Source organism: Micropterus dolomieu, linkage group LG17, assembly GCF_021292245.1.
Source record: "Micropterus dolomieu isolate WLL.071019.BEF.003 ecotype Adirondacks linkage group LG17, ASM2129224v1, whole genome shotgun sequence".
Classification (NCBI taxonomy): domain Eukaryota; kingdom Metazoa; phylum Chordata; class Actinopteri; order Centrarchiformes; family Centrarchidae; genus Micropterus; species Micropterus dolomieu.
In genome coordinates, this window is record NC_060166.1 from 28,446,822 (window position 1) to 28,470,813 (window position 23,992).

At 40.6% G+C, this 23,992-nt stretch overlaps 1 protein-coding gene across 1 annotated transcript in view; it reads left to right on the top strand.

Annotated features, from left to right (window-relative positions):
* The window catches only part of synrg (synergin, gamma), a 37,633-nt gene extending 21,221 nt beyond the window's left edge, over nt 1-16,412 (top strand). The window contains exons 16-24 of the mRNA XM_046073188.1: nt 5,585-6,136; nt 7,460-7,623; nt 7,794-7,847; nt 8,498-8,594; nt 8,896-9,044; nt 9,714-9,824; nt 9,947-9,985; nt 13,274-13,306; nt 15,259-16,412. Of these exons, the coding sequence (XP_045929144.1) occupies nt 5,585-6,136; nt 7,460-7,623; nt 7,794-7,847; nt 8,498-8,594; nt 8,896-9,044; nt 9,714-9,824; nt 9,947-9,985; nt 13,274-13,306; nt 15,259-15,390 (1,331 nt within the window). The 3' untranslated portion in view covers nt 15,391-16,412. The remainder of the gene's footprint in view (nt 1-5,584; nt 6,137-7,459; nt 7,624-7,793; nt 7,848-8,497; nt 8,595-8,895; nt 9,045-9,713; nt 9,825-9,946; nt 9,986-13,273; nt 13,307-15,258) is intronic.
* Nucleotides 16,413-23,992: the final 7,580 nt, after the last annotated feature.

The window sequence follows — 23,992 nt, forward strand, 5'->3', positions numbered from 1 at the left end:
TGTCTCATGTCAGATGTCAGTTTCCCATTATGTCTCTCTGCCAGGTTAAATCATTTTTAATGATCCTAACTTGTTCTCTTTGGTTCGCAGGGGAGGGATTTGCAGATTTCAAGTCTGCCAGCGCTGATGATGGCTTCACAGACTTTAAAACCGCCGACAGCGTCTCTCCACTAGACCCTTCGGAACAGGCCAAGATCTTTCAACCTGCCTTCCCTTCTGCTTTCCCAAACTCTCAGTCTCTACAACATCTACCACAGCAGCAGCAACAGCCAGCAGTGTCTCTTTCGCAGCCCAAAAATCCTCTCAACATGGCCGACCTGGACCTTTTCTCTTCTGTAGCTTCCTCTGTTCCTGCCCCCACCGAGACAAAACCCAGCACATTTCCCTCTGTTTCTGTGCCCCCCTCTCTAGTGCTCCTACCAGGTGGAGCTAAACCTCCAGGAGGAGGGGCAGATGATTTTGGTGATTTTGCCCTTTTTGGTTCCTCCTCTGATGCTGCTCAAGCTTCAGCAGCAGGAGGAGCTGTGGCAGCCCCTCAGGACGACTTTGCAGACTTCATGGCGTTTGGCAGCTCTGGTGGGGAGCCTAAAGGCGAGAGCAGCATGGGGATCCAAGGGGAAACCTCCACCCAGCAGCGTCCTCAGCAGAGCTCAGACAAGTACGACGTATTCAAACAACTGGGTGGATTGGCCTATGATGATACTAAGGAGAGTGGTGGTGGCTCCTTCTCTTCTCTCAAAAGCGACACAGATGACTTTGCCGACTTTCAGTCCTCGAAGTTCTGCACAGCACTCGGGGCTTCAGAAAAGACTCTGGTGGACAAGGTGGCCGCTTTCAAACAGGCCAAAGAGGACTCCGCCTCCGTCAAGTCCCTCGACCTCCCATCCATCGGGGGGAGCAGTGTAGGAAAGGACGACTCCGAGGACGCGCTCTCAGTGCAGCTGGACATGAAGCTGTCGGACATGGGCGGAGACCTGAAGCATGTGATGTCAGACAGCTCTCTGGATTTGCCGGGTCTCTCGGCCCACCAGCCCCCCGCTACAGGTGAGGAACTAGTGCGATTGCTCTGGTGAGGGCCCCGTCCAGTCACACAGTATTAATTCTTAATTAAAGGCCAGCAGTGGCCTCTCCTCCTCAGTGTCCACTTGTGAAACCACACAAGGGTTCAAAGGGCAAGTAATGACGTCCTAATTTAATTGAATATGCTCAAACACTAAAGACAGACATAACACTACATGAATAACATATCAGATAAGACACATCTTTCATTGTACATTTCATCATTCATTTCATCTCATTTATTTATATATATATGTATTTATTTGAATCCTTCCTCCCTTTTCTTTTTATTTCCAAATTCCCCTCACTCCCTTCCTGCATATAATATTATTGTAATGACAGAAAGGTCCCGGCCCATTTCTCTATTTATTTACAAATGATGAGTGCCTGTTTTTTATGTGATGGCAGTCGTACTTGATAGACGAGGTCCCCGGTTGCTGTCTGTGTGACTTGGATAAGCTCCTTGTTTGTTTGTGTCAGACAGCTCGTTTCCCTTCAGTGTACCTATTGCCTCCGCAGGCTGAACTGTGTGTGTGTGTGTGTGTGTGTGTGTGTGTGTGTGCGCAGGCACAGGCTGAATTGAATACATACAAGTACAGGAGGGTGTTGCAGTTATGATCCTCTTGTTTATTCTAATCACAGGTTTCACACAACAGGCCGCAGTTTACCAAAGGCATTATCTGTAAGCCATCATTCACCTTTTTAACTGTTGACATTTGGTTTGTGCTGAATGCGGATCAGATAATATAATTTTGATTTAGCTGGAAATGAAATGTTTTGTAAATAGGAAATTTAGCAGGAAACAAGCTATTTTGAAATAGAGCAACACTGAATTTTGTCACAAAAGCAGCTGAGATGTTGGGCACGGCATAGCTAGATGCAATACAATTTTCTGGCCAGAGTGTTTGAATATGAGTGTGTCTTAGGTCAGCTATTTTATTACCCTGCAGTATTTAATACTTGTAATGCAGTATTATTTGGGTCAAATGGCCCTCTAATTATGTGATGTTACCATTATAGTGTATCCGCTTTTTCTCCCCTACCTCACGTCCGTGAAATTGGAGTTAAAGTTTACCTATAACTTGTTTAGACCCAGTTTCGGTAATAATCAGGTAATGTCAATGTCTGCACTCCCTCTCCTCTCTCCAGTGCTCATAATTTATTCATCGAGCATCTCACCTTCCATGTCATGGCTCATGTTTCACAGAAAACATTCAAGACCAATTCTTAATGTAACCTGAGTAATCGTTGGCAGGTGAAAAGCCTTGAAATTAAGACATTTATGATATTCTTTTTGTTAATTTTTTTGAAGGCTCACCCTTGGCAAAGGGTTCACCTAACAACACTGCCGCTTTTTTTACTCATGCATCCAGCTTTGTGCATGGACAGCAATTGTGCACAACATGTCTACCATACCATTTAATTCAAGGAATTGATAATTCCTCTTCCTGACCAGAAGAAATCAAAAATGTAAACATCCCCATTGCCTTATTTCAGTTTGTGTACAGCGGTCAACTTTGGTGTAACTGAAACAGACCCCTCTGTACTGACAGAGTAAGATGATGTGTTCAAACAGTCCATGGAGCTGCAGCAAAACGCCACTGATCAGGCAAAGACAGTACCCAGTTTAACATCGATACATTCCTAAGGAGCTTTTACACTGCTGTAACAGCTGCTCCTCGTTTCCCTTTCACCCTTATCTATCCAATGTTCTTGTTCTCGGAAAGCTCCAGGACTAACCTGTTGTTAAAGTGTAGCAGGCTGAGCCGTTTGAGCACCTCACCATGCTTTACACTGTGTTTCTGGACATGTACGTAATCTTAAAGAGACAGTATTTCTTTTGTGAGGTTCCTTTTGAGTCTGGAGCACAAAAGGAATCTGATATTCTTTTTTTTTTAAAATATTATCTGCGATATTGCAGCATGAATTATCATGTGTTGCTCTACAGTCTGGCTCTCTGAGAACATAATGAAGTTAGTATTACCCTTCCTGCCTTGCTTTTTGCTGCAGTGTGCCTGCCTTTTCAATTTGTGAAATTGACAAGAACATAATACAAGATACCATTTTATGCATAACAGTATTGCAAGTTGTTTCTATCAAAGGAAAAAAAATGTATACAGATTTAATAGTGTATTTTTATTACAGGAATATGAGCTCTTATTATGAAGGACTCCTTGGTCTTGTTGTGATTTGCCAACTATGTAAATTAAATGTAGCCTACAGTATTTAGTAAGATTAATTTTTTTGTTAAAATATTTTAGGTTACCATTCCAAACTAAACCTTGTTGTCTTGAGTAATAATGATGTGCTATTATTTAGGGGATTATAAACGTTTGTGCACATTAGCCTGATTTGACAAACAATCATTGTAGCAAGAGAAAAAGGATACTGTCTCTTTAAATCTGTTTCTGCATCTGTGATTGGATGTAAATTTCCAGTCCTTTCTGGGATGTCAGGTGTAAGGATGGCCCTCTTTGTTTTCTGTAACCCTTTGAGTGCTTGAATGAAGATTACTTCACATTTTTAAATGCAGAGTAATGAAGATATTGTGAGCATCTTGTCTTATTTGCTATTAGAAGAAATAATCTTATTTAATAAATGTGTAAAGATTGCAACCTCTTAAAGTGTGGCTTTTAAGTGCTCACTGCTCCTAGGGAGGAGTTTGTACACAGCCTTTCCAAACAAGCATTGTTTTTTTAGGATTCTCTACCAATTTGCCCCCTCAGGTCCTCAAAGGGTTTATGCTTCCTGCCTTGAGCTTGTTCTTTGAATTTATCTTTTCAGTCTGGATTTTCAAGTGTTCTGTATTCATATCTTTTCCAAAATACCTGTTGCTTCACATCCTAATAGTAAAACACAGTCTGTCATCTCCCCAGAATTTCCTGATTCTAGTCTGTGAATGTGCCTTCTCATTCTGGTTTCTGCTTCTATATCTTCGGATTGTCTTTTGTTTTACCTTCTTGCTGTTTGTTTTCTTTTTCTCCTGACTCTGCATGCCCTTGTATTCTAAATGACTGAAATCTAATTTTACAAGTGTTAGTTTGACGAACCTCTTGTAATGATAGACCTCTTTCACAGTATTTGTGAGTTTCTCTCTTTCTCTCTACTCATGTTGTCGTAATAAATATTACTGTTGGTATTGCTGAAATGCGTACCGTCTTATTTTCTCCTTTCCTTTCTTGAGAAGCCGTAAAGTGATCTAATGACACAAGGCTCACAGAACTAGGTCCTTGTCAATTTCACAAATTGCTTTTTGATATCTGAGTCTTCTTTCATGCAAAATAGGAAGGGTTCAGCAAGGTCAATTTGTTTGTTTGTGAGTGTGTGAGAGAAAGTGAGTGAGAGACCTGAATACTCAAGTGTTGACGAATGTATGCAAGCTCCATAGCTCTGTCAGTTTGTATTAGTCATAAAGAAACTGATCACAGACCGTGCTATGTCAACACAACAGTGTAAGAAACGAGGCAGATATAGTGGCAGGACAGTTGCAATACTTCAGGTTGCATTTAATGTAAAGACATTGACTCCAATAATTGTTAAAAACTGATGAGAGCAGCAAGTGTAGCCAGAGGAGAGCAGAGGAATTGTCCACTATAAAAGAAGCAGTGTTAGTGTTCATTGTGTTTCAGTAAAATGATTGCAGTAATTTTCTTCTCATAAACATGATTTAGCTCAGACATCAAAACAACTTGTTTACCCTTTGATAATTTATTAAGCAGAACTCTCAAAAAGTATTTCTCCAACATATTAGGTATTATTACTGTCACAACAGTAATAACACTAGTCAGACGCTATACTGAAGCAGTTGGCATCATAGATGTGCAAAGGTACGATGTATGTTGTTGCCTATGTATTGCTGAATTTACAGCAATGGTGTCTAGCAATGCAGGATATAGTTTAGCTTTTATTTGCTCATGTTTTTAGATACCTGTAACATTTTGACCTCTATCCCAGTGTAATTGAGATGAATGGACTTTGCATTTGTGGTGCTTACAGGATTGAAATTCTACATATCAAAAACAATGTTTAGGTTACACCGTATAATGCACAGAGGACTGTTTCCATAGGAACTATTTCTTTGGTTGAAAGTTGTTTCACTGGAAACTGTCCACAGTGAGTTCTGTGGATCATCCAGGGTAATCTGGGAAATTGTTTTTAGAAATAAGTGTTTCTGCTTTTATTTTTATTTTTTTATTCCTGTAATCACCACAAACAAAATGTAATTTATCTACATTGTATTGGGGTGCAGGCAGAAATGTCAGACAGATATCTCAAAACCTGGCAAATAAAAGACTGTCTGCATGGATAGAAACCACTAGCGGTAGGTAGGCCTAGGTGTTGATTTATGATTCATAAACTGCCTGAGACCAAATTCCCATTACAATAAGAGATATCACTTGAACTGTAGATAAGTGACACACTGATAATCCAACAGAAATCTGAGTCGCTCATTAATCTACTGCCTATCATGGCAGCATCTGTGCTATTCCTAGGAACCACTGGTATGTCTGTGTTGTCATTACAGAGGGAGACGACATGAAATTTGACCCCTTTGGGACGTCGGCACTCAGCACCCTGTCTAGCTATGACTGGTCAGACCGGGAGGAATGTCTGCCTGGTGATGTCAGAAAGCTGCAGCGTTTGGAAGGAGCTTCTCTTCCATCTTTAGCACCAGCACAGATGAAGGAGCTGACCTTTGGCAGCGCTGAAAACATCACAAGCAGCTCCACAGCAAAGATCACCACCTCCTTCCCCACCGAGGACGGCTCATCGACAGATGAGAAGTTTGAAGCCTTTGCTGATTTTGGCTCTGCCGACCAGAGAGGCGTTCATGATGAGGACGACTTTGGGGACTTTGCAAGTACTGTTTCTGAAAAGTCTGACTCACCCGCCGCCAGTGCTGAGGCAGGCTCTGAGGGAAACCAAAGTGAGGCCTCTGATGAGTTTGGAGCCTTCCAGGTGGACAAGCCGAAGTTTGGCAAGTCTGACTTCCTCAAAGCCAGTGCTCAGACCAAAGTCAAGTCCAGCGAGGAGATGATCAAGAATGAACTGGCAACCTTTGACTTGTCTGTTCAAGGTGAGTCACCATCATCATGTTGCTTCTACTAGATGTGAATGTAGAAATACAACAAATTTTCATCATTCTATTGTCACCTTGGATTCTGGGAACATTTAACGGGCAGTTTTACTATTTTCTGACTTTTTGATAAACCAAACATTCAATTAATCAATAAAATCATCGACAGATTAATTTGTAATGATCATTAATTGCAGTTGTTTGCATATAACATATTGAGAAGTGCCTATAAAAGTTTACCAAAGTTATTCAGTTTATAATGACATTAAACAGAGGAAGCTGGACTTAGTGAATGTGTGCATTTTTGCTTGATAAATGATTTCGATGATTTAATTTCAAAATGTCTATGGACTAACTAATCACTTTATTAAGTAATTTGTTTTGGCACTATAATGTCATGTTAATATCAAAATTGTGACCAAACAGTACATGTTTTTAATTACGACTGTGACTCTACTGGTCAACTCTAAGCCCATGGTACTAAAATGGCGCAACAACAATGTCCTCTAGCATCTTCTTCCACCCCACCCCCACTTGTTAGGCCCATCAGATCTGTAATAAAGCTGCCAGACATTAGATGGCAGTGTTGAGATGACAGCCCTGTTCTAATGGCAGTGACAGGTGAGATGGATTAGCAGAGGCCAACAAATCCATGAGCAGAAATTAACCGTATCCACTGAAAGGCTGTTCATTTTTTAATTGCTGTTTGCTGGTGTCATGTTCCACGAATAAGTTATTAGCGTTTCCTGCACTGTGATAAAAGCCCACTTGCCCCACAGATTTATTTCCCTGTGCTGGATTTAATTTGTGTGAAGAAAAAGGGCTTTGCTTACTCCTCATCGCCCAGTGGAACAGTAATCTGATCATGGTGTGGGGCTTCTGGGTTGTGGTGAGGATGACGCATGTCTCTGTGGGTGGTGGAGGAGTAGGAGGGGGTACATTAACTGTGTCTGGACAACCCTGCAACAACTGCCAGCCCCACTGGCGTAGTCTGGGCTTAGCATGTGTTTGTTGTGGTACACTGCCAGGATTTGTCCGTCTGTGAGTCCCTATGAATTATTCATACCTGCATGTTTGTGCCTCTGTTTTATACGTAATTGTTGTTTGGTCACAAATTAAGTATTTACTCAGGCTGTCCTTGTCTGGGAGGAATTAGCCGCAACAGAATGGAAGTATAATGATTGTAAACAAACAGGTGCATACCTCAAAATTATTTATTTTTATGGGTTGCTGAGCTGATATAGAGCAAAATCTTTTTTTATATGTTTGTGGTTCTTGCTAGCATTATTCATCTCCCTCTCTTCTCTCCTGTCCTTGCCTCAGGCTCCCACAAACGCAGTCACAGTTTGGGTGACAAGGAAATTGGGCGTTCCCCCCCGTCTCCAGCTCCGGAGCAGCCGTTCAGAGACCGATCCAACACCCTGAGCGAGAAGCCCGCCCTGCCTGTCATCAGGGACAAGTACAAGGACCTGACTGGGGAAGTGGAGGTGAGGAGGGCCCGGCGTTAACGGCACCACGTGTTAGCACTGTTAACAACGACCAGATTTCAGCACAATACTCAGGACTGTTAACTGCTTCAGACTACAGAAATGTTCTCTAATCTGTTCTGTTTTGCCTTTTTGTTCATTTGAGATAATTTTGTTCTGTATTGTTGCAGGAGAGTGAGCGCTACGCATACGAGTGGCAAAGGTGTCTAGAAAATGCTCTGGAGGTTTGTATTTGTTTGTGTCCTGCGTCTGACCTTGGCATGGCGAGACTTAATTGTGGGAGTGGCTATACAAATGTAGTTGAGTAATTAAGAAAACCAAAAGGCACTGAAATGTTTTTCAACCTGCTGTTTTACCTATTTTTCTTATGATGTACGTTTTGGGACAAATTTTCTGGCCCCCTGTAAACATACCTTTTGGATTTTGATTTAAAACTAATTTAAATTGTCCTTAAAAAAAGGCAACTGAATATGCTTCAGAGGGAAACACAACTTAAATAAAAATGAGAGAACTCGCACACTGTCTCACCTGCTGCTGGCATAGATATTAATTCACAACGTAACAGACCGAAACGTCCTAACTTAAAAAATATTCCAGCAGGAAACTCTACAACTTCTCATTTTTATTCTTTTTGTGATGGTTTCAATCCCAGAAAAAGTGGGCAGTTGTCTGTCAGCCCAAAACTGGTCTTTATCAAATCAAACTTTGTGGTTATTTTTTAGCAGGACATCTCAAAAACTTAAAAAAATGGCAACACTTGGCTCCTAGATTTTAATTGTGACGAAAATGTTGTTCAACTGTTGTGTGATAATGATGATTACAATGAGCAAAAACAGTATATACGTTATAATGCTGGTTTTCTTCCCACATTAAGGTCATCACTAAAGCTAACAACATCCTGAACGGCATCAGCAGCTCCTCTGTCTGTACCGAGGTCATCCAGTCTGCTCAGGGCATGGAGTACCTGCTGGGTGAGGAGTCACAAACCACACACGCCACTATAAACAAGCCAGGATTGTTAAAGAGCCCTGTGTGTGGCCTTGCACTCTCTGAAGGACAGAGAGGACAAGATTAAAAGAAGCTGTGATGGCGTATCTCTGCCTGCATTGACAAGGTCCTACTGCCTTATTGTGTTTCTCTGCTTTTAATGAGCTGTGAGTGGCAAACATGTCACAGCGAGGGACTGGACACAGTGTGCCTCTCGAAAATGGAACAAAAAGAGCAACAATACACGTTCTTGTGATGTGTGTGCTTGTGTATTTTGTCCATCAGGTGTGGTGGAAGTGTATCGCGTCACCAGGCGTGTGGAGCTGGGCATCAAAGCTACAGCCGTGTGCTCTGAGAAGCTGCAGCAGCTGCTGAAGGATATCAGCCGAGTGTGGAACAACCTGATGGGCTTCATGTCGCTGGCTAAGCTCGCTGTAAGATGCTCCAAAAAATATAAATATACCAAAGCACAGGAGAGTTTACAGTAAATACACATTTATGTACGCAGTTGCTTTTACTGGCTTCTATTATCACCCAGACATGTTTACACTCTTCAAGTGCAGGTACACAAATACACACGATAATGGAGCATTGCTGCTCAATTTGCAATAAAAATGCTGCCAATAACATAATGAAATGTTAGTGAATCCAGTATTGTCAGTCAGTTAGGTTAAAATCAATGATTTATCGATTTGGTTGCAATGTAGGTGCAGCCTTTTGGTAGGCCGGTGTTTGGATCGATGGGAATGACAGGGACTGTATAGATTTATTTATTCAGCTGGATGTGAGTGTCTGTAAAGCAGCAACATCCACAGCGCTGGCAGAGGACGAATGTTTTTCACACTGCGGAAGATTAAAGTGACAGTATCTCGAGGAGGGAGAGAGAAAACAATGTATAATTGAAGTATGCAGGTAGCTTTTTTTCTTAAAAGAAAACAGATGTATATGGTGGTGGTGTTTGCTTTTACTCCACATAGTTTAAGTCAAAGAAAGTGTTTAGAAAAAGTTGATGATGCTCAGATATGTTTACTGTAAGCAGACCTGTTGTCACTGTTTGTCCTATAAGAATACAAATGACTAAATTTTGCTGTGTGTGTGTGTAGCCTGATGAAAGCTCTCTAGATTTCTCCTCCTGTATTCTGAGGCACGGCATCAAGAATGCCAAGGAGTTGGCTTGCGGGGTGTGTCTGCTCAACGTTGACGCTCGCAGCAAGGTTTGTGCACGCACACACACAACTGACTTAACCGTTAGTGCATACATTTTTACAGAAATGATGTTGTGCTCGTCCTTAGCGGATAACAATTGACATTTCTTTGACTTTGAAACATTTTGCAGAACAAAGAAGAAAGCACTATTGGACGACTGTTTAAACGAGTATGAGACAGTCAACTGTCAGCCAAATCTCATTCCACTCTTTCCCACTGGGGGCCTCGGGGGGCCTGTTCTCCTCTTACCGTCGAACCCGGCGGGGGGCCAAAGTGACAGGATTTGCTTCTCTCTACGGCTCCTCTCTCACAGACAAACAACAGTTGACACATATCAGTGTCTAAGCAAACAACATTAGTACAGATAGAGAAAATCAGCCATTGACTGTTCACTAAGCCGCCCCTCTAAGTTACTTTTGCTATGCCTGTGGCTGCCCGATCCGTGACGCCTACCTTATCCGTTCTGCGTATGTGCGTGGGATTGTGCGCATGCGCCTGGGTTTAGGGGTGTCGTGTGGCACAAAATGCAGTTTACAATAATTTTCCACTCAAAATTCATAGTAATTTTTAAAACAATGGGTCTTTGACTTCAGAAAGTGGCAGACCAAAGCAGGCTTCCCATTTCTAGCCATCATTTTAGTTGGCTGTTAACTGTCTAGCAGATTTTATTAGCTAGCTAGCTACAGCTAACTTAACAAATGTGACATAACAGTGCCTCAAACGTTATCGTAATCTCTTATAGTATTAAGGATTGGCTTAGCATGAAACCACACAAACTAAGCTAGCTAGTTAATGAAATGCCCCTTTGTCTTGGAAGTAGTAACAAACAGTAGACATGCTAACGACTACATCTTATGTTACAGTAGACAAAACCTCTTAAAATGCCGGCTGTCACTCTTATTGGAGTCCCATGCGTACCACTTCAACATGTGGTGAAACCCAATGCTTGACAGGCCTGACATGCCTCGTTACGGTTGCTAAGCCATTATTGCACAATTACTGTTCGTAAGAGGGGTTTAGCAAACAGTCAGTTTAAGTTGTTATTATCTCCCAGCTTTTATGCTGAAGGATGACTAAAAACCTGTCTAAGGATAATAATATGCACTCTTGAAATAAGTGAGAGGGGGGAGTTGTCACTTTGGCACCTCAGGGTGGAATTTTGCACTCTGGGATTGTTTCTTCAAGGTCACAAAGGTCGTCACTTTGTCTTGGAAGGGTTTCATTTTCTGTTCTGTCGCCTCTGTCTTTGAGGTAACTGCTCACCTCACCACTTTCAGCTAACAACCATTTTTATTTCTGATAACTGTTTGGTTATTAACTCCGATTGGGGCACTTTGTGCAGAACTGCTGAACGTCTACCTCCTTGCCTACGGTGGCCGCGATTTTTATCGACTTGGGCCATTAATGGTATCCTTGGACCCTGCGGTTAAGAGGGCAGGATGGTGGCGCTGATTGTTTCTCGCATTGCCTCTGCTGCTCAGCCAGAAACAGATGGATGGTCAGGGCAAGATATGGCTGACTGAGAGGCATCTAGGACGCGAGCAGATGTGGCTTACATATTAGTCATAAGCAGGGAGTACAGCTGATAATAGACCTGCACACACAAACACACTCTCTGTCTCACCTCTCAGTCTTGTGTGCATAGAGGCAGGCTGATAATGAATGCCGTTTTATTTTGTCTCTGTGCCACTAGCATGAGATTAATAACCCATCTTTTAATTACAAATTTGGCAGAGCCACAGCGGTAAGAATGCATAAAAGCCACATGGAGAATAGCATCCCCTCAGAGTATAATGAAGTGAAATAACTGCTTTGGCTATAGCAGACTGCACTGATTGTTGCATTGTCCTTTAGTGAAGAGGTACTGATTTGTTTTTCAACCAGAGGTACAGAAGGTTGGAGATTTTGATGTGGCATCAAAGAAATGTGAAAAATGCTTGACAGCGGATGAGCTGCTTAATTTGAGCTGTGAATTTTAATCTTCCAAAAGATTGTCTTTTTTTATCGCAATGTAATAATTTTGGGATGCCGCAGTTGTATAAAGTCTTTTTCTTCTTCTGGTCAAGAGACAGCGATGGCCAACCAGAAGCAGCTTCTCATCTCAGTCTGTCAATCAAAGGCAGCAGCAGCTATAGATGCTCCAGCGTTTCTGCTAAATGATAAATGCTAATTTGAGCAATTACAGGGAGAAGCACTGGAAAGGATTTTAAGTTGAATAATTTAGCATTTCTGGCTATTTATATTAATGTGGGTTTCTGAAGTGCCTTCAAGGATTTGGATTGATTATTCTGTGTAGCTTTTACTTGAGGACCTAGTACTAACAGAAGTTTGGATCCAAATCTTGTCAGTTTTCTCCCCAAATGTTCCCATCTTGTTAATCTGTGTTTTAGTAGCTCATCTCTGTCACAGCATGCTGTATCATACCTCAGGTTAGCACAGTTCCTACACAAAGAGAGTCAGGGAAATGACTCGGGTAATACCAGGCCTAAGAAGTTTGGGAAATGACAGAATGCCCAACTGGAAAAGTTCAAAAGTAAAGACCAAAGAACACAAATTTTTGAAAATGTTCTGGCTAGTTTTCCCTGTAAAGAATATTTCTTATAGAGCTATAGATGAATCTGGCAGCTGTTTTATGTGTCACGGTGTCAAGCATTGCCACCATTCCTTCTGTGTAAACACATTTACACAGAGTGAAAACATTTGGGTTAACTGCGGTCAGCAATCGCCTTCTCCTCGACAGATGAAGGTCTGTGTGAATGTAGAAGTTATTTAGTCTCAAAGAACTAGTCCGAAATTGATTATGACTTAAGGAAAAAATTTAATTAGCGTATGGCCTAGTTACAGTAGCTAATTAAACCCAGCAGGAACTACTTGCTAGCTTATGATTAAAATCCATACACCAAACACCATGATTTTTGACATTGTCATCAGAAGGAATGCACAATTTAATAGAAATCGGGAGCACGAGATACTTTAAAAATCTAATTTATGCCAGGATATTAAGTAACAGCTACCAAGCTAGCAAGGGATAGGCAGGTTGGCCACCATCGCTCGGTCTTCGGCAGTTCTTTGTCAGTCCTTTGTTGACAAACCCTTTAGAATACAATCAAAACATGAGGATATAACAGAAATGTATGAAAATAGAATTGGTCTCATATATCAGAGCCCCCAAACTGTGATAGACTACTCTGATCTGCTACTACGAGCTGAGTGAAATCTTCAGCCAGTATTTTAGATCAAGACAAAATCTTTTGAATTCCGAGATAATATGTAGGAGCCCTGAGGGTAATAATTCTTTCATGTTTTTGCCCACAAATATTATGGGGAAATTAAGCTCTGTCCTGGTGAAAAAGCTGAACTGCATGTTTGCTTGCTTCTCATTCTCTGCACAGCTTCTCCTTTGCTTTTGGCATTGCATGATTATGCCTCAACATGCTGACTCCTCTTGTGCTTACAGGCACTGACTAAAGACACTGACAAGAGGTTAAGGGTAATTATGCCTCATTTATTTTTAAGTCTTATTAAAATCTACTTGAAATCTCCTCTAGCTTTTCTATACTTTCTAATATTTTCATGTTATCTAACCAGGTAGTGGCTTACTCTGAATCCCTAACCTTACATGCAGCTATTAGTTGCTGTTTTATTAGACCAGCACCAGCTTAAAAGCATTAATACACTCATTCTTGTCTCAGAGTAGAGTTACAAGTGGCTGCCTGTCTAAAAAGCTAAGTAATGACCAGCATCTGTCTAGTTAAAACAGAATAAATTGCCCTGCATTCACTGCCATACAGGTGAAAACTAAGGAGGGGTTGTAAAAGAGTGCAGGTGAAAGTGCAGATTTGAGAGGGAAATGCTCTGCAGTGAAAGGAGGAGGTATTACAGTGTGTCTTTGTGTGACCACCCTCTCATTTCGCATCCTCTCCCTCCAACATTTTCAGCGTTGGCAGCCGTTAAGTGCAGGTTTGTGGAAACAAGTAGGCCAGGGCACAAAAGAGCTCCGAAAGGAAATCGCTCTGCTTGTGAAATGTGAGTGTTGTGAGAGTGGAAATGTGTCATTCACTTTGTGTGAGAACGCCTTTCATCCAGCCTAGCATCTGTGCTGTAGACTGCATTTGGGCAGGTGAAGATGTGTCTGACTTAATGGTGTGTTGTGGTGGTGTATTTTGTATGCAGTTGTTGCTTTCTGAATGCGTCTCCCCTCTCCTTCTGCGTGGGAGGCTATGATTCACTGCACATGACTCATTCCTCTCTCCGGCTTCAGTATTTCACCAGGGATGCAAACTCTTAAAACTGCACATCACAGACATTAGCATCTCCTGATTGCATCCACAGTGCTACAGCTGGGCCCAGTGAAAATGCAAACGCACATCACAGCGCTGAAGTGGGGGTCAGACCGCCACATTTCATTTTTCCTGAACAGCTGCAGTGTATTTAGCTGTAACATGTGGGAGAGTCATGAAAGTTTAAACAATGCGTTCAACAAAATTTGAGCTTTTCAGGCAAAAAAGGATATCATATTATGAAGCAACAGGTCTCGCTGAAAACATGTTTTGCCACCGTGGAGATTGTCTGTAGCAAAATAAACATAATGATCCAAATCTGTTGGTCCAGAGCATTGACAATGATGGAATTAGCCTTTGGGAAACAATGGCACATCTGCACGTGGTTTAAACGTCTTAGCAGAAATTCCTAGTCAGTTTTACAGATATACGGTATAATATAAGACCAGATATTGAATATAGTCAGACCCTTAACCCTTTCTTTTTTGATAAATAAAACACTGCATAACGACAATGATACACAGGCTCTTCACAAGCAACACGCTTTTAGGCGTCTTATAATGTATTGAAAGACGTGAGTGATAATTTCAGGTTGAAACACCGTCATCTTGATGAGCCACATTATAATTGTTTTTTATTACATATTAGAATCATGTTACGTAATGAACCACCCCACGTGAACGTAGTGATTGTGATATATGGAACCCCTTGAAAACGAGATGGTGCGTTCAAGGGGTTTATCCTAATAAATAAATTTGAGTATATACAATAGGCCTTTGTGCAACCCTTTTCTTGCCAAAGGCCTATTTTAAAATCTGTAACTTGGCAGGGAAAAACAGCAGGGTCACATGAAAGCAGAAAAGTTTACCGCAGTGCTGCTCTTAAAAAAGATGTGAATCATGCTGTAAATTAATATTAGTGCCCATTTTTAATAATTAAACTAAACTGTAGGATGTTGCATACAAAGAACATGCATTAATGGCTGAAAGGTATCTCAGTTCAGCAGTAGCCAGAAGAAGTACGTACACATTAGAACAGTAAAGAGATAAGAAAGTGCCTCCTTCCTTGTCCATACCCTGGATATCTATCCCTCTTCCTCCTGTGTGCAGATGGGTTTATTGTCTGATTCAGGTGTGTAACAATTTACCTTTCACTTTGACAGGCGTTCAACTCAGAGACGGACAGCTTCAAGCTGCTGTACGGGGGCCACCAGTACCATGCCAGCTGTGCCAATTTCTGGATTAACTGTGTGGAGCCCAAACCCCCGGGCCTCATACTGCCTGACCTGCTCTGAGCTTTGGCTTCGGCTGGCATGGCAACGGGGCACAGGCTAATCAATATAAGATAGGTGGAGCAAGAATGCACCTCACACTACACAGGCTCTCAAATTGGACTGAGAGCAAGAGAAGGACATTTCAAGTCCCTGGATCCCTCTGTATTTATTTGTTTTTTTTAATTCTTTATTCTGCAGTCTCCCTCATGTCACAGTGAAATCAGCTGTCACTCAGGCTGAGTTCATGTGCAGATCTGGTAGTTTTTTCGGATGTAAAGCTCTAAATAATTACCATCTACGGTGTAATTGTTACCCTTTTGTTCTTCCTAATTAATTACCTAAAACGTATAGGTCAGCAGGACAGGTCATATTTAAATCAGTTATGAATGATGCTTTTAAGATGATATACACTGATTTTCACTGCAGAAAAAAGTCATTAGTAAATAATCTCTGTTCAGTGACTCATTTAGATTATTAGGAGTGTAATATCATTAAAACACAGGCAGTTGTTTTTAATGTCACTTGTTGCTTTGCTTCTGTTTGAGAGGAATTTTATTCATGACTCCCTTTTGTTCCCACTGAACCAGAGCTGTTGTATCATAAGCCTATTATTATACTTGAATTACATTTGTTGGTTGGGTCTGTTTGATGAAAATGTGGTTGTTATGGTTTTAATATCTTTCTAAAATAACATTCAATCTTTCAAGCTAAGGCAGATGTCTACCTTTGTATGAATTATGTTGAATTAACTGCTTTAAATGTTTTTTGCACTGTTGAGATTTCAGCACGTCTTGGGTTATTTAAGTTGTTTATTTTGTAGGGGAAAAAGGTGTTGATTTGGGGGATTGAAGGGAACAATGTTAACGGTTTTGGGTTGTCTTTGTGTTGTGTGCAACTAGAGCTGAAAGACTGGAAGAGGTTGACTGTGATTCTGAACTAAAATAGCAGCAGCACTTTCTGTATATTGCAGTGTCATGCTGTAGCATTGTAATTATGACCAACTGTAATGTGAATGTGATGTAAATAAACATGCATACATCTTATTGAAGGGAGTCACAGATTTATTGTATTGGTCAGACGTGACAGTTTGCTGAACCCCGCATCCAGCTATTATCCAATCTCAGCAATCGCTGAAACAGTGAGCATGAGGCTTCTATAAGATTCTATATATAAAGACAAGGGTGATGTATTTTTTCTTTAAATAATTCTCCAAAACTAAAAAACTAAAAAATAGTAAAAAAATAGCCAGGAAGTGATTAAACTGTTTGTCTGCTCCAACGTAAGCTTCAAATGTTAGCATGCCTGGATAACTAGCTTATTACTACAGTCGTAACATGCTGGGGGGGTAGCATTAAAAATTCACAAAAAGTAGACAACAGGTAAAACTGAAATGCAGTAGCTGCGCTCCAGTTTAAGAATAGCTGCATCAGACTATTGTCTACATTTCAATCTGGCTTAAACAGTTTGCTATTACCAGGGTGGTTATTTACAGCTCAGCCCAGTGATACCTGGTGATTCAACCAAATATGTATAGATGTCCGAATAAGAAATATCTGGCCACATGATCCAATTGGACAGGGAAAGAATGAACCAGCATGACGGCTGACCGATCAACTTTAACTTATTAAGTTAACACAAACGTTCAGGTCCAGGCAAGGTGGCAAAATACTTATTAGACATGTCTACATGTCTTAAACAAAGGTTTGTTTAACACAAAACTAATCCATACAAACGTATCCAAATTGTAACCCAAACACAACCACTTCTTGCCAGGGACTAAAGCTCTTGCCTCAGTCTTAGAATTATTTCATTGATGCAGCTATCATATGCATAACCCTTTTACATGTTAAAATGAATCTGCTGGACACTTAAGAAGTCAGCTGAAGACGGTTTTAGCAATAGCTTATGCTAGAGAGCTGATAACATCTACTAGGGCAGTCGTTATTTCAACCAACTGTTTACACCCCAGAAAACAACTTGTCATTTTAACACTTTAGGGAACAAAGAAGATTTACTGTGTTAATTAATGAGCTTTAGGTGCTTTCCCCCTATTTCCAGTCTTTTTGCTATGCTAAGCGACTTCTGGCGGGAGTGTATAGTATACAGACGTCAGGGTTATCAATCGATCTTCTGGGCAAGAAAGCAAATAAGAGTGCTTCACAAAATGTTGAACTTTTCCTTTCACATGCTTGAAAATCAGAAATGTTCTTTTTGTGTTATTTCTGGGTTCATTTATCCTGAATGTCCATTTAAGTATGAAGGTATTACAGAAATGAGATGGTCATTTAATTCACATGGTCTTTGATCTTAGTCTGCCTACTTTCCCCTGACACTTCCTCTTCCAAATGCATCAATGTTGCTGCACACTTTACCTCTGTCATTTTACTCAATAATGTACTTTCTCTCCAGCCAGAGAGGCCTCATCTCCATCACTTTGCGACAAAATGGAATAAATTCTCCTTCGACAAGCCTGCTGGCCCATTGCTGGCGGTTGAGCTCAGCCAATCAAACAAGATGTCTGTGGGCTCTATGAAACCAGTCTCATTATCGTTCACACTTGTGTTCAGGTGTGTTCTCCGACATCCATTTTATCTCTCACCGTTCCCAAATTCATTTCCTGCAGAAAATGAATTCCTCTCTGCTCACGGTGGATTACAGAAAATTAGAAACGCTGAAATCAATTACTGAATAAGGCTGTGTAATTCGAAATGCAGACGGTCTCTGTTATTCCTCTGCCTGTCATCTTCACGCCTATTGTCTGCCATGCCCTACTGAAATGATCACTCTGGGAGAGATACTGCGCTGTATTGACTGCTGCTATTTGGGTACTTCATGGCCATAGTCAATCACATTATTGATTAAAATGCAGCATGTTAAGTTCAACTGATTGCCTTCACCTTGTGAAAAGAGTTACTTCCTGCTTTACTTTCTTCCAATAACATTTCCATTCATCCACAGAGGCTAAATAAAGGTAGTTTAAAAAGCAAAAGCTGCTGTTTTTTTATATGATTAAGTTGAGCTGATACAACTGCTACTACTAATAGTGATCTTCTGTCCATGATGAGTAACTCAACAAATTCTGTTTTGTTTTGTTTTTTTACCTGATAGTGATATTTTAGAGTTTTAAACCACACCTATCACCACTATTGATAGGACCGTCTTTTTTTCAACATTGTTGAAATTATTTGTTAATCAATCAGTTAGTCAATCAGAAAATTAACCAGCAACATTTTTCTCTGTTATATAGAATTGTAAATTAAATATATTTGGGTCTTGGACTGTTAGTTGGACAAAATAAGACATATGAAGACATCACCATGGCCTTTGAGAAATAACTATGGGGATTTTTCACTATTTTCTGACATTTTGCTTAAATGATTAATTAAAATAATTGTTTGTTGCAACCACTGACTTTATATAAATCCTAAACAAATTCTGACTGAGATATGTACTGAGTAGGACATTTTATAGCTGAAAAATTAACTAGTCTGTAGGGACTGCAGTTGAATTGCATTTTGAGAGGTGTTTCTAATATTTTGTCTACAACATTTATATCAGTGAGGGTAAAAATATTGGATTAATTATTACAATAGCCTATATCACAATACAATTCAATAGCATCACTGTAATCTACAAAAAGAATGATAAAATACAAGTTTTAAGTGTAAGTTATTAAGCTTAATAAAATGGCAACATAGCTTGTTATGAGGTAAATTGGCACTTATTTTTAGTCAGGTTCTACTTAAAGGATAATATAGTCTATATTTTTGTTATTGCCTACAAATCCAACAAAAAGACCAAAATCAACAATGTGTTTGTTTCTCTGAATACTTTTCTACTTAGCTCCAGGCCCATTAGTTTCCTACCAAAGACGTAAATCTTTAAAAATCACAAATATATAGTTTCAGTTTATTAAAAAAAGCGAAGTAACTTTCTGAAAACAACGGTACTCAAACAGGTGTGAATAGTGCATTTGTGGGGAACTATTTTCAGCGGCAGATTAATACACATTTGGTGCTCTAGTGAATTACATTTACATTTACATTTACTCATTTGGCAGACGCTTTTATCCAAAGCGACTTACATTTGAGGAACAACATACAAGCATCAACAGAGCATCAAATACAGATCTACAACTGACAATACATACTAGTAAGAGCAGCAATAAATATTTGTAAGAGCGCATAGTTCATCATCAGTGGGGTAAATACCTAGGGAAGGAAGTAAGAGTTAACAAAAAAAGTGCAATCAAGATAATTGTAAGGGGATAGAAGAAGTAGAGCACAGGAAGTGCATAGAGGTTAGGAGTTAGAGGTGTTATAAGAGGAAGTGTTCTCGGAAGAGATGAGTTTTCAAGAGCTTCTTGAAGTTAGAGAGGGACGCCCCTGCTCTGATGGCGTGTGGTAGCTCGTTCCACCATCATGGTGTCACAGATGGGACTGGAATTGCTTTGTGTGAAGTGATGGCAGAGCCAGGCGGCATTTGTTGGAGGAGCATAGTGGGTGAGAAGGAACGTCAGTTTGTATAATGGAGTTTAGGTAGATGGGTGCAGACCCAGTAGTCACTTTGTATGCAAGCATTAGTGACTTGAATCTGATTCTGAGATTCTGATTCTGAGATTGAATCAAAATAAACTCCAGTGTGTGTGTTCGGTATAGATATATATTAGCTACACAACCTGTAAGATCAACCAATTGTTGGTTTTGGTCTTTTCATGGGATATGATGACAATAATTAAATTAGTATAGAATTAAAACCCCAGTTCTGTCTCTCATAGTAACGTGGACAGGTGATTTCTGATGCCTCAGTTTCACCATTACTGACCTGGACACAAATATTAGTCATTTTCACCGCTGAGATGTTCAATACAAATTCAATACAGCTCCGTGGCTCACAGTCCTTTGCCTCACTGTCTGCTCTATCAATCAGTTCAGACAGTTAAGGCTTTAAAGGCAACAGACAGATGAGTCATGCCACGGAGACAACACACTCAGAATGACTTCTTTCACTACAGACCAAACTGTATCAGCCAAGGTCTCCTATTGCACTTCAGATGTCCCTCAATCTGACTTTTAAATAAATAATTTCTACCTACATTACTGCTGTTCCCTTTATGTTGGCAACTGTTCTGTGATGCATATTTTGAATCACAGCCAACAGTTAAAAGCATATGTTGCTGTGTGGCTGTGTGGCTAAATCAGGTTGTCAAATTATAACTATAATAAGGGTGACGCGCCTGAAATTGAAGCAGCATATAAAGCAGCATGTTCATATTAATAACTGGCCTTGTGTGTATAGCCGTGTTAAAATGGAAATGCAGGATTTACACCTATTGATACGAGAAAAGCACTGTAGGTCATGCCGATTATGGTGAATTATTAAAAGACATCATTTTGAAGCCCAGAGAAGCATGATTCATTGCAGCCACAGCAGATGTTCATATTCACTTTCTCTGGATGAAATAAAACCTGCAGACAAATATGCAACACTGGACTAGTGCTGAAATAGTTACAGGGTGGTGGTAGCCAGGATTTTAGATATACTGATTCCTTCCAATCCCCTAACCTCAGAAATGTTCTTTTTTCCCCATTGAATTAATTAATTAAACTTTATTTTTAATGCTGTATCACAGCCCAATATATAATTATAGTTGCAAGAAATGCTTAAACTAAAAAAATAAAATATAAAGCAATTTTGTCTAAAAATCTGAATAAGCCTTGAAAGCCTACATATGTGTAATTTGTGTATAAATGTTGAATGTGAATTACTCATCAATTTGGTCAAACAAAAAATTCATGTCCTCAATAGAGCCAAACAATGATTTGATTGACAGAAAACTGACAATTTTAACAATCAATAAACTTATACCAGTGGTTCTCTTTTTCACATCAAGGACCCCTCAACTGACACAAATTAGACCACGGACCCTAATTTGGTAAGATTTTGTCCCAGGATCGACCATCTGATAGGATATTGGGTTTTTAGATTTTATTACAGAAAATATATGAAACTCATGACCAAAATAGTCATACATTCTGTCATTGTGTTGCTAATGGTTTAGGGTTGGGCAATGTCTATAAAATTTCCATCGGACGATGTCTACAATGAAACATCGAGACGGACGATGTCATCGGGTGCGCGGGCGTGCGCACTCGCACGGGTGGGGCAGCAGTCGTCTTATGTCCATGTGTTTTCGCACACACTTCACTCGGTTAAAAAAAATGGTAGACTATTAACTTACAGACCAGGTAAAGCAGCAGTGAGCAGGGTGCAGATGTTGGTTTCAGTTGTTTGATAGGCTGCGTCATTAATAAGCCGATGTGCGGCTCACCTGCTGCCGTGATAACGGATTGCAGGTGGAAATGTACGGAAAAAAGACTTGTTCTGTCTTTTAGGCGACTTTATAAAACATACTGCTGATGGAGAAAATGGAGCAGCCAGGGGAAGAGAGAGGCGGGGCAAGCCGTAGTGTTTACCTGAGGTGTAGGTGTAGGTGTGTGTGAGTGTATCAGAGTGGGGAGAAGAGAATTCCGAGGCAAACTGTGCAAAGCATACTTAAAAACAATAAGAAGAATGTTCGTGGTCATTAAAACCTGCTTTCCCAGGGTGGTATAATGCTTCCTGCTTTCTTACAGTGCAGAGGCTTTGCTGCTTGCTCTTGCCTCTGCTTGCATTCTTTTGCTTAAACTCTCTTTTTTTCTGTTAGAAATCAGCAACTCTTGGATACTTTTAAATCACTGGGACTGTCAGATAATATAGGCTCTTGCCATACTTTAAAACCTTTTATGATCTTAGTGCTACGCAAGTGCAGCCTATCAATAGCACTAGCCTGTACTGCAGTGACTGGAATTATAGCTAATGCTAATTAGCAACAAGATGCCCCCCTTCTCCACGGACGACTTCTACAAACTTCTACAAAAAATTACTTTGCTGGAAACCGAGATCCACAGGTTAGAAGTGAATGTGGAAGTGAATGGATTATGTGGGAATGACACCACTTTACCGTGGACCCAAAACAGTGGACAAGAGCATGCTAACACACGGCTAATTAGTACCAACAAGACTACCAAGAAGCAGAAGGCCTGTGTACTGCGTAATAAATCTAAAAGTGGGAGTCCTCCCTGGAACGCTCTTGGTGCAAAGCCCAAGAGTAAATCATTTCCTGGGAAAATGGGAGAACGAGTAACAGGCAGAACCCAGCGCCCTGAGATTTGTGATGCGACTGGCTGGCCTGCATTATCATCCAGGCAGAGCGCCTCTTCAACCCCTGTTCTTAGTAGGACACAGCCGTGGACAGCTGCGAAAGGGAGAATTAGCAACAAACCTCCCCAACAACCGAGTGTGCAACAGCAGAACAGATTTTCACTACTATTGCAGCACCCTGGATCTCCGTCTGATGACCTAGATAACATCCCATCATCACACAGAAGGGTAAGGACTGAGAGTAAATCAGAAAGTAAAAGGCTGCAGGGAAAGCTAACGACTGGGCCTCAAACTCTGTGGCTCTCTGTGATTGTGCTCTACTGTAAACGATGTAAGAACCATGTGCAGTAAGAACACCAAAATACTCTGTTTTCCGAAGGATACGGTGTCTGACTTGGCAGAAAGAATCCTGCATATCGTGGCTGAACATCCTACTGTGAAAAACATACTGCACATCGGGGCCAATGATGTTGTGAAGCAACAGTCTGAAGTGTTGAAAGAGGATTTTAATAATCTGTTGAACACAGTCAGCTCTTTGAATGCTGAGGTGTTTATCAGTGGCCCTATACCGCCAATCTGAAGAGGAGCTGAGAGATTCAGCAGATTGATGGCTTTGAACACGTGGCTCTCAATGGCATGTACTGTCCATTCAGTGCATTTCATCGAAAACTTTTACTTTCTGTGGGACCGCAGACATGTTTTTAAGGCAGATGGACTTCGCCTTAACAAGACGGGAGTAAAATTGTTCAGCTCCAACCTGTTTTACTTTACTCCAGGCTACAAGGAAAATAGCACTCATGACTCTTCCCAGGACAAGCCGGGGCCCGGTGTGCTGGTAGTCTTCTTCATCCCTGTCTTTATAGGTAACAGAAAAAGCATGGTGAATGTGTTAAGAAAAAGGAAGCACTCAACATATCCTGCAAATTTAGTATTAATTCCTCGTCAGCCGCAGCCTGTCGAAAAAAGTGGGCCAGATAATGTTTTTAACACACTAAAATTAGCTTTGTTAAACGTTAGGTCTTTGGCAGGAAAAATATTTTTAATCAATGATTTTATAATAACTCACAATCTTAATTTCATGTTACTGAACTGAAACTTGGTTGGACCAAGATAACAGTGCAGCTGTGCTTATCGAGTCTACCCCTCCCAACTTCAGTTTTATGAGTGAAGCTAGAGTGTATAAGAGAGGAGGTGGAGTTGCCATTTTGTTTAATGACTCCCTCCAATGCAAAAAGATGTGTTATGGGAATTTTGCTTCTTTTGAATATGTGGCTCTTCAGCTGAATTCCTCTTCTCGAGCTATTTTTCTAAATATCTACAGGCCCCCTAAATACTGTGCAAACTTTTTTGATGACTTTGGTGAACTGCTGTCTATAATCTGTATTGACTTTGACTGTGTGATTATTGTTGGTGATTTTAA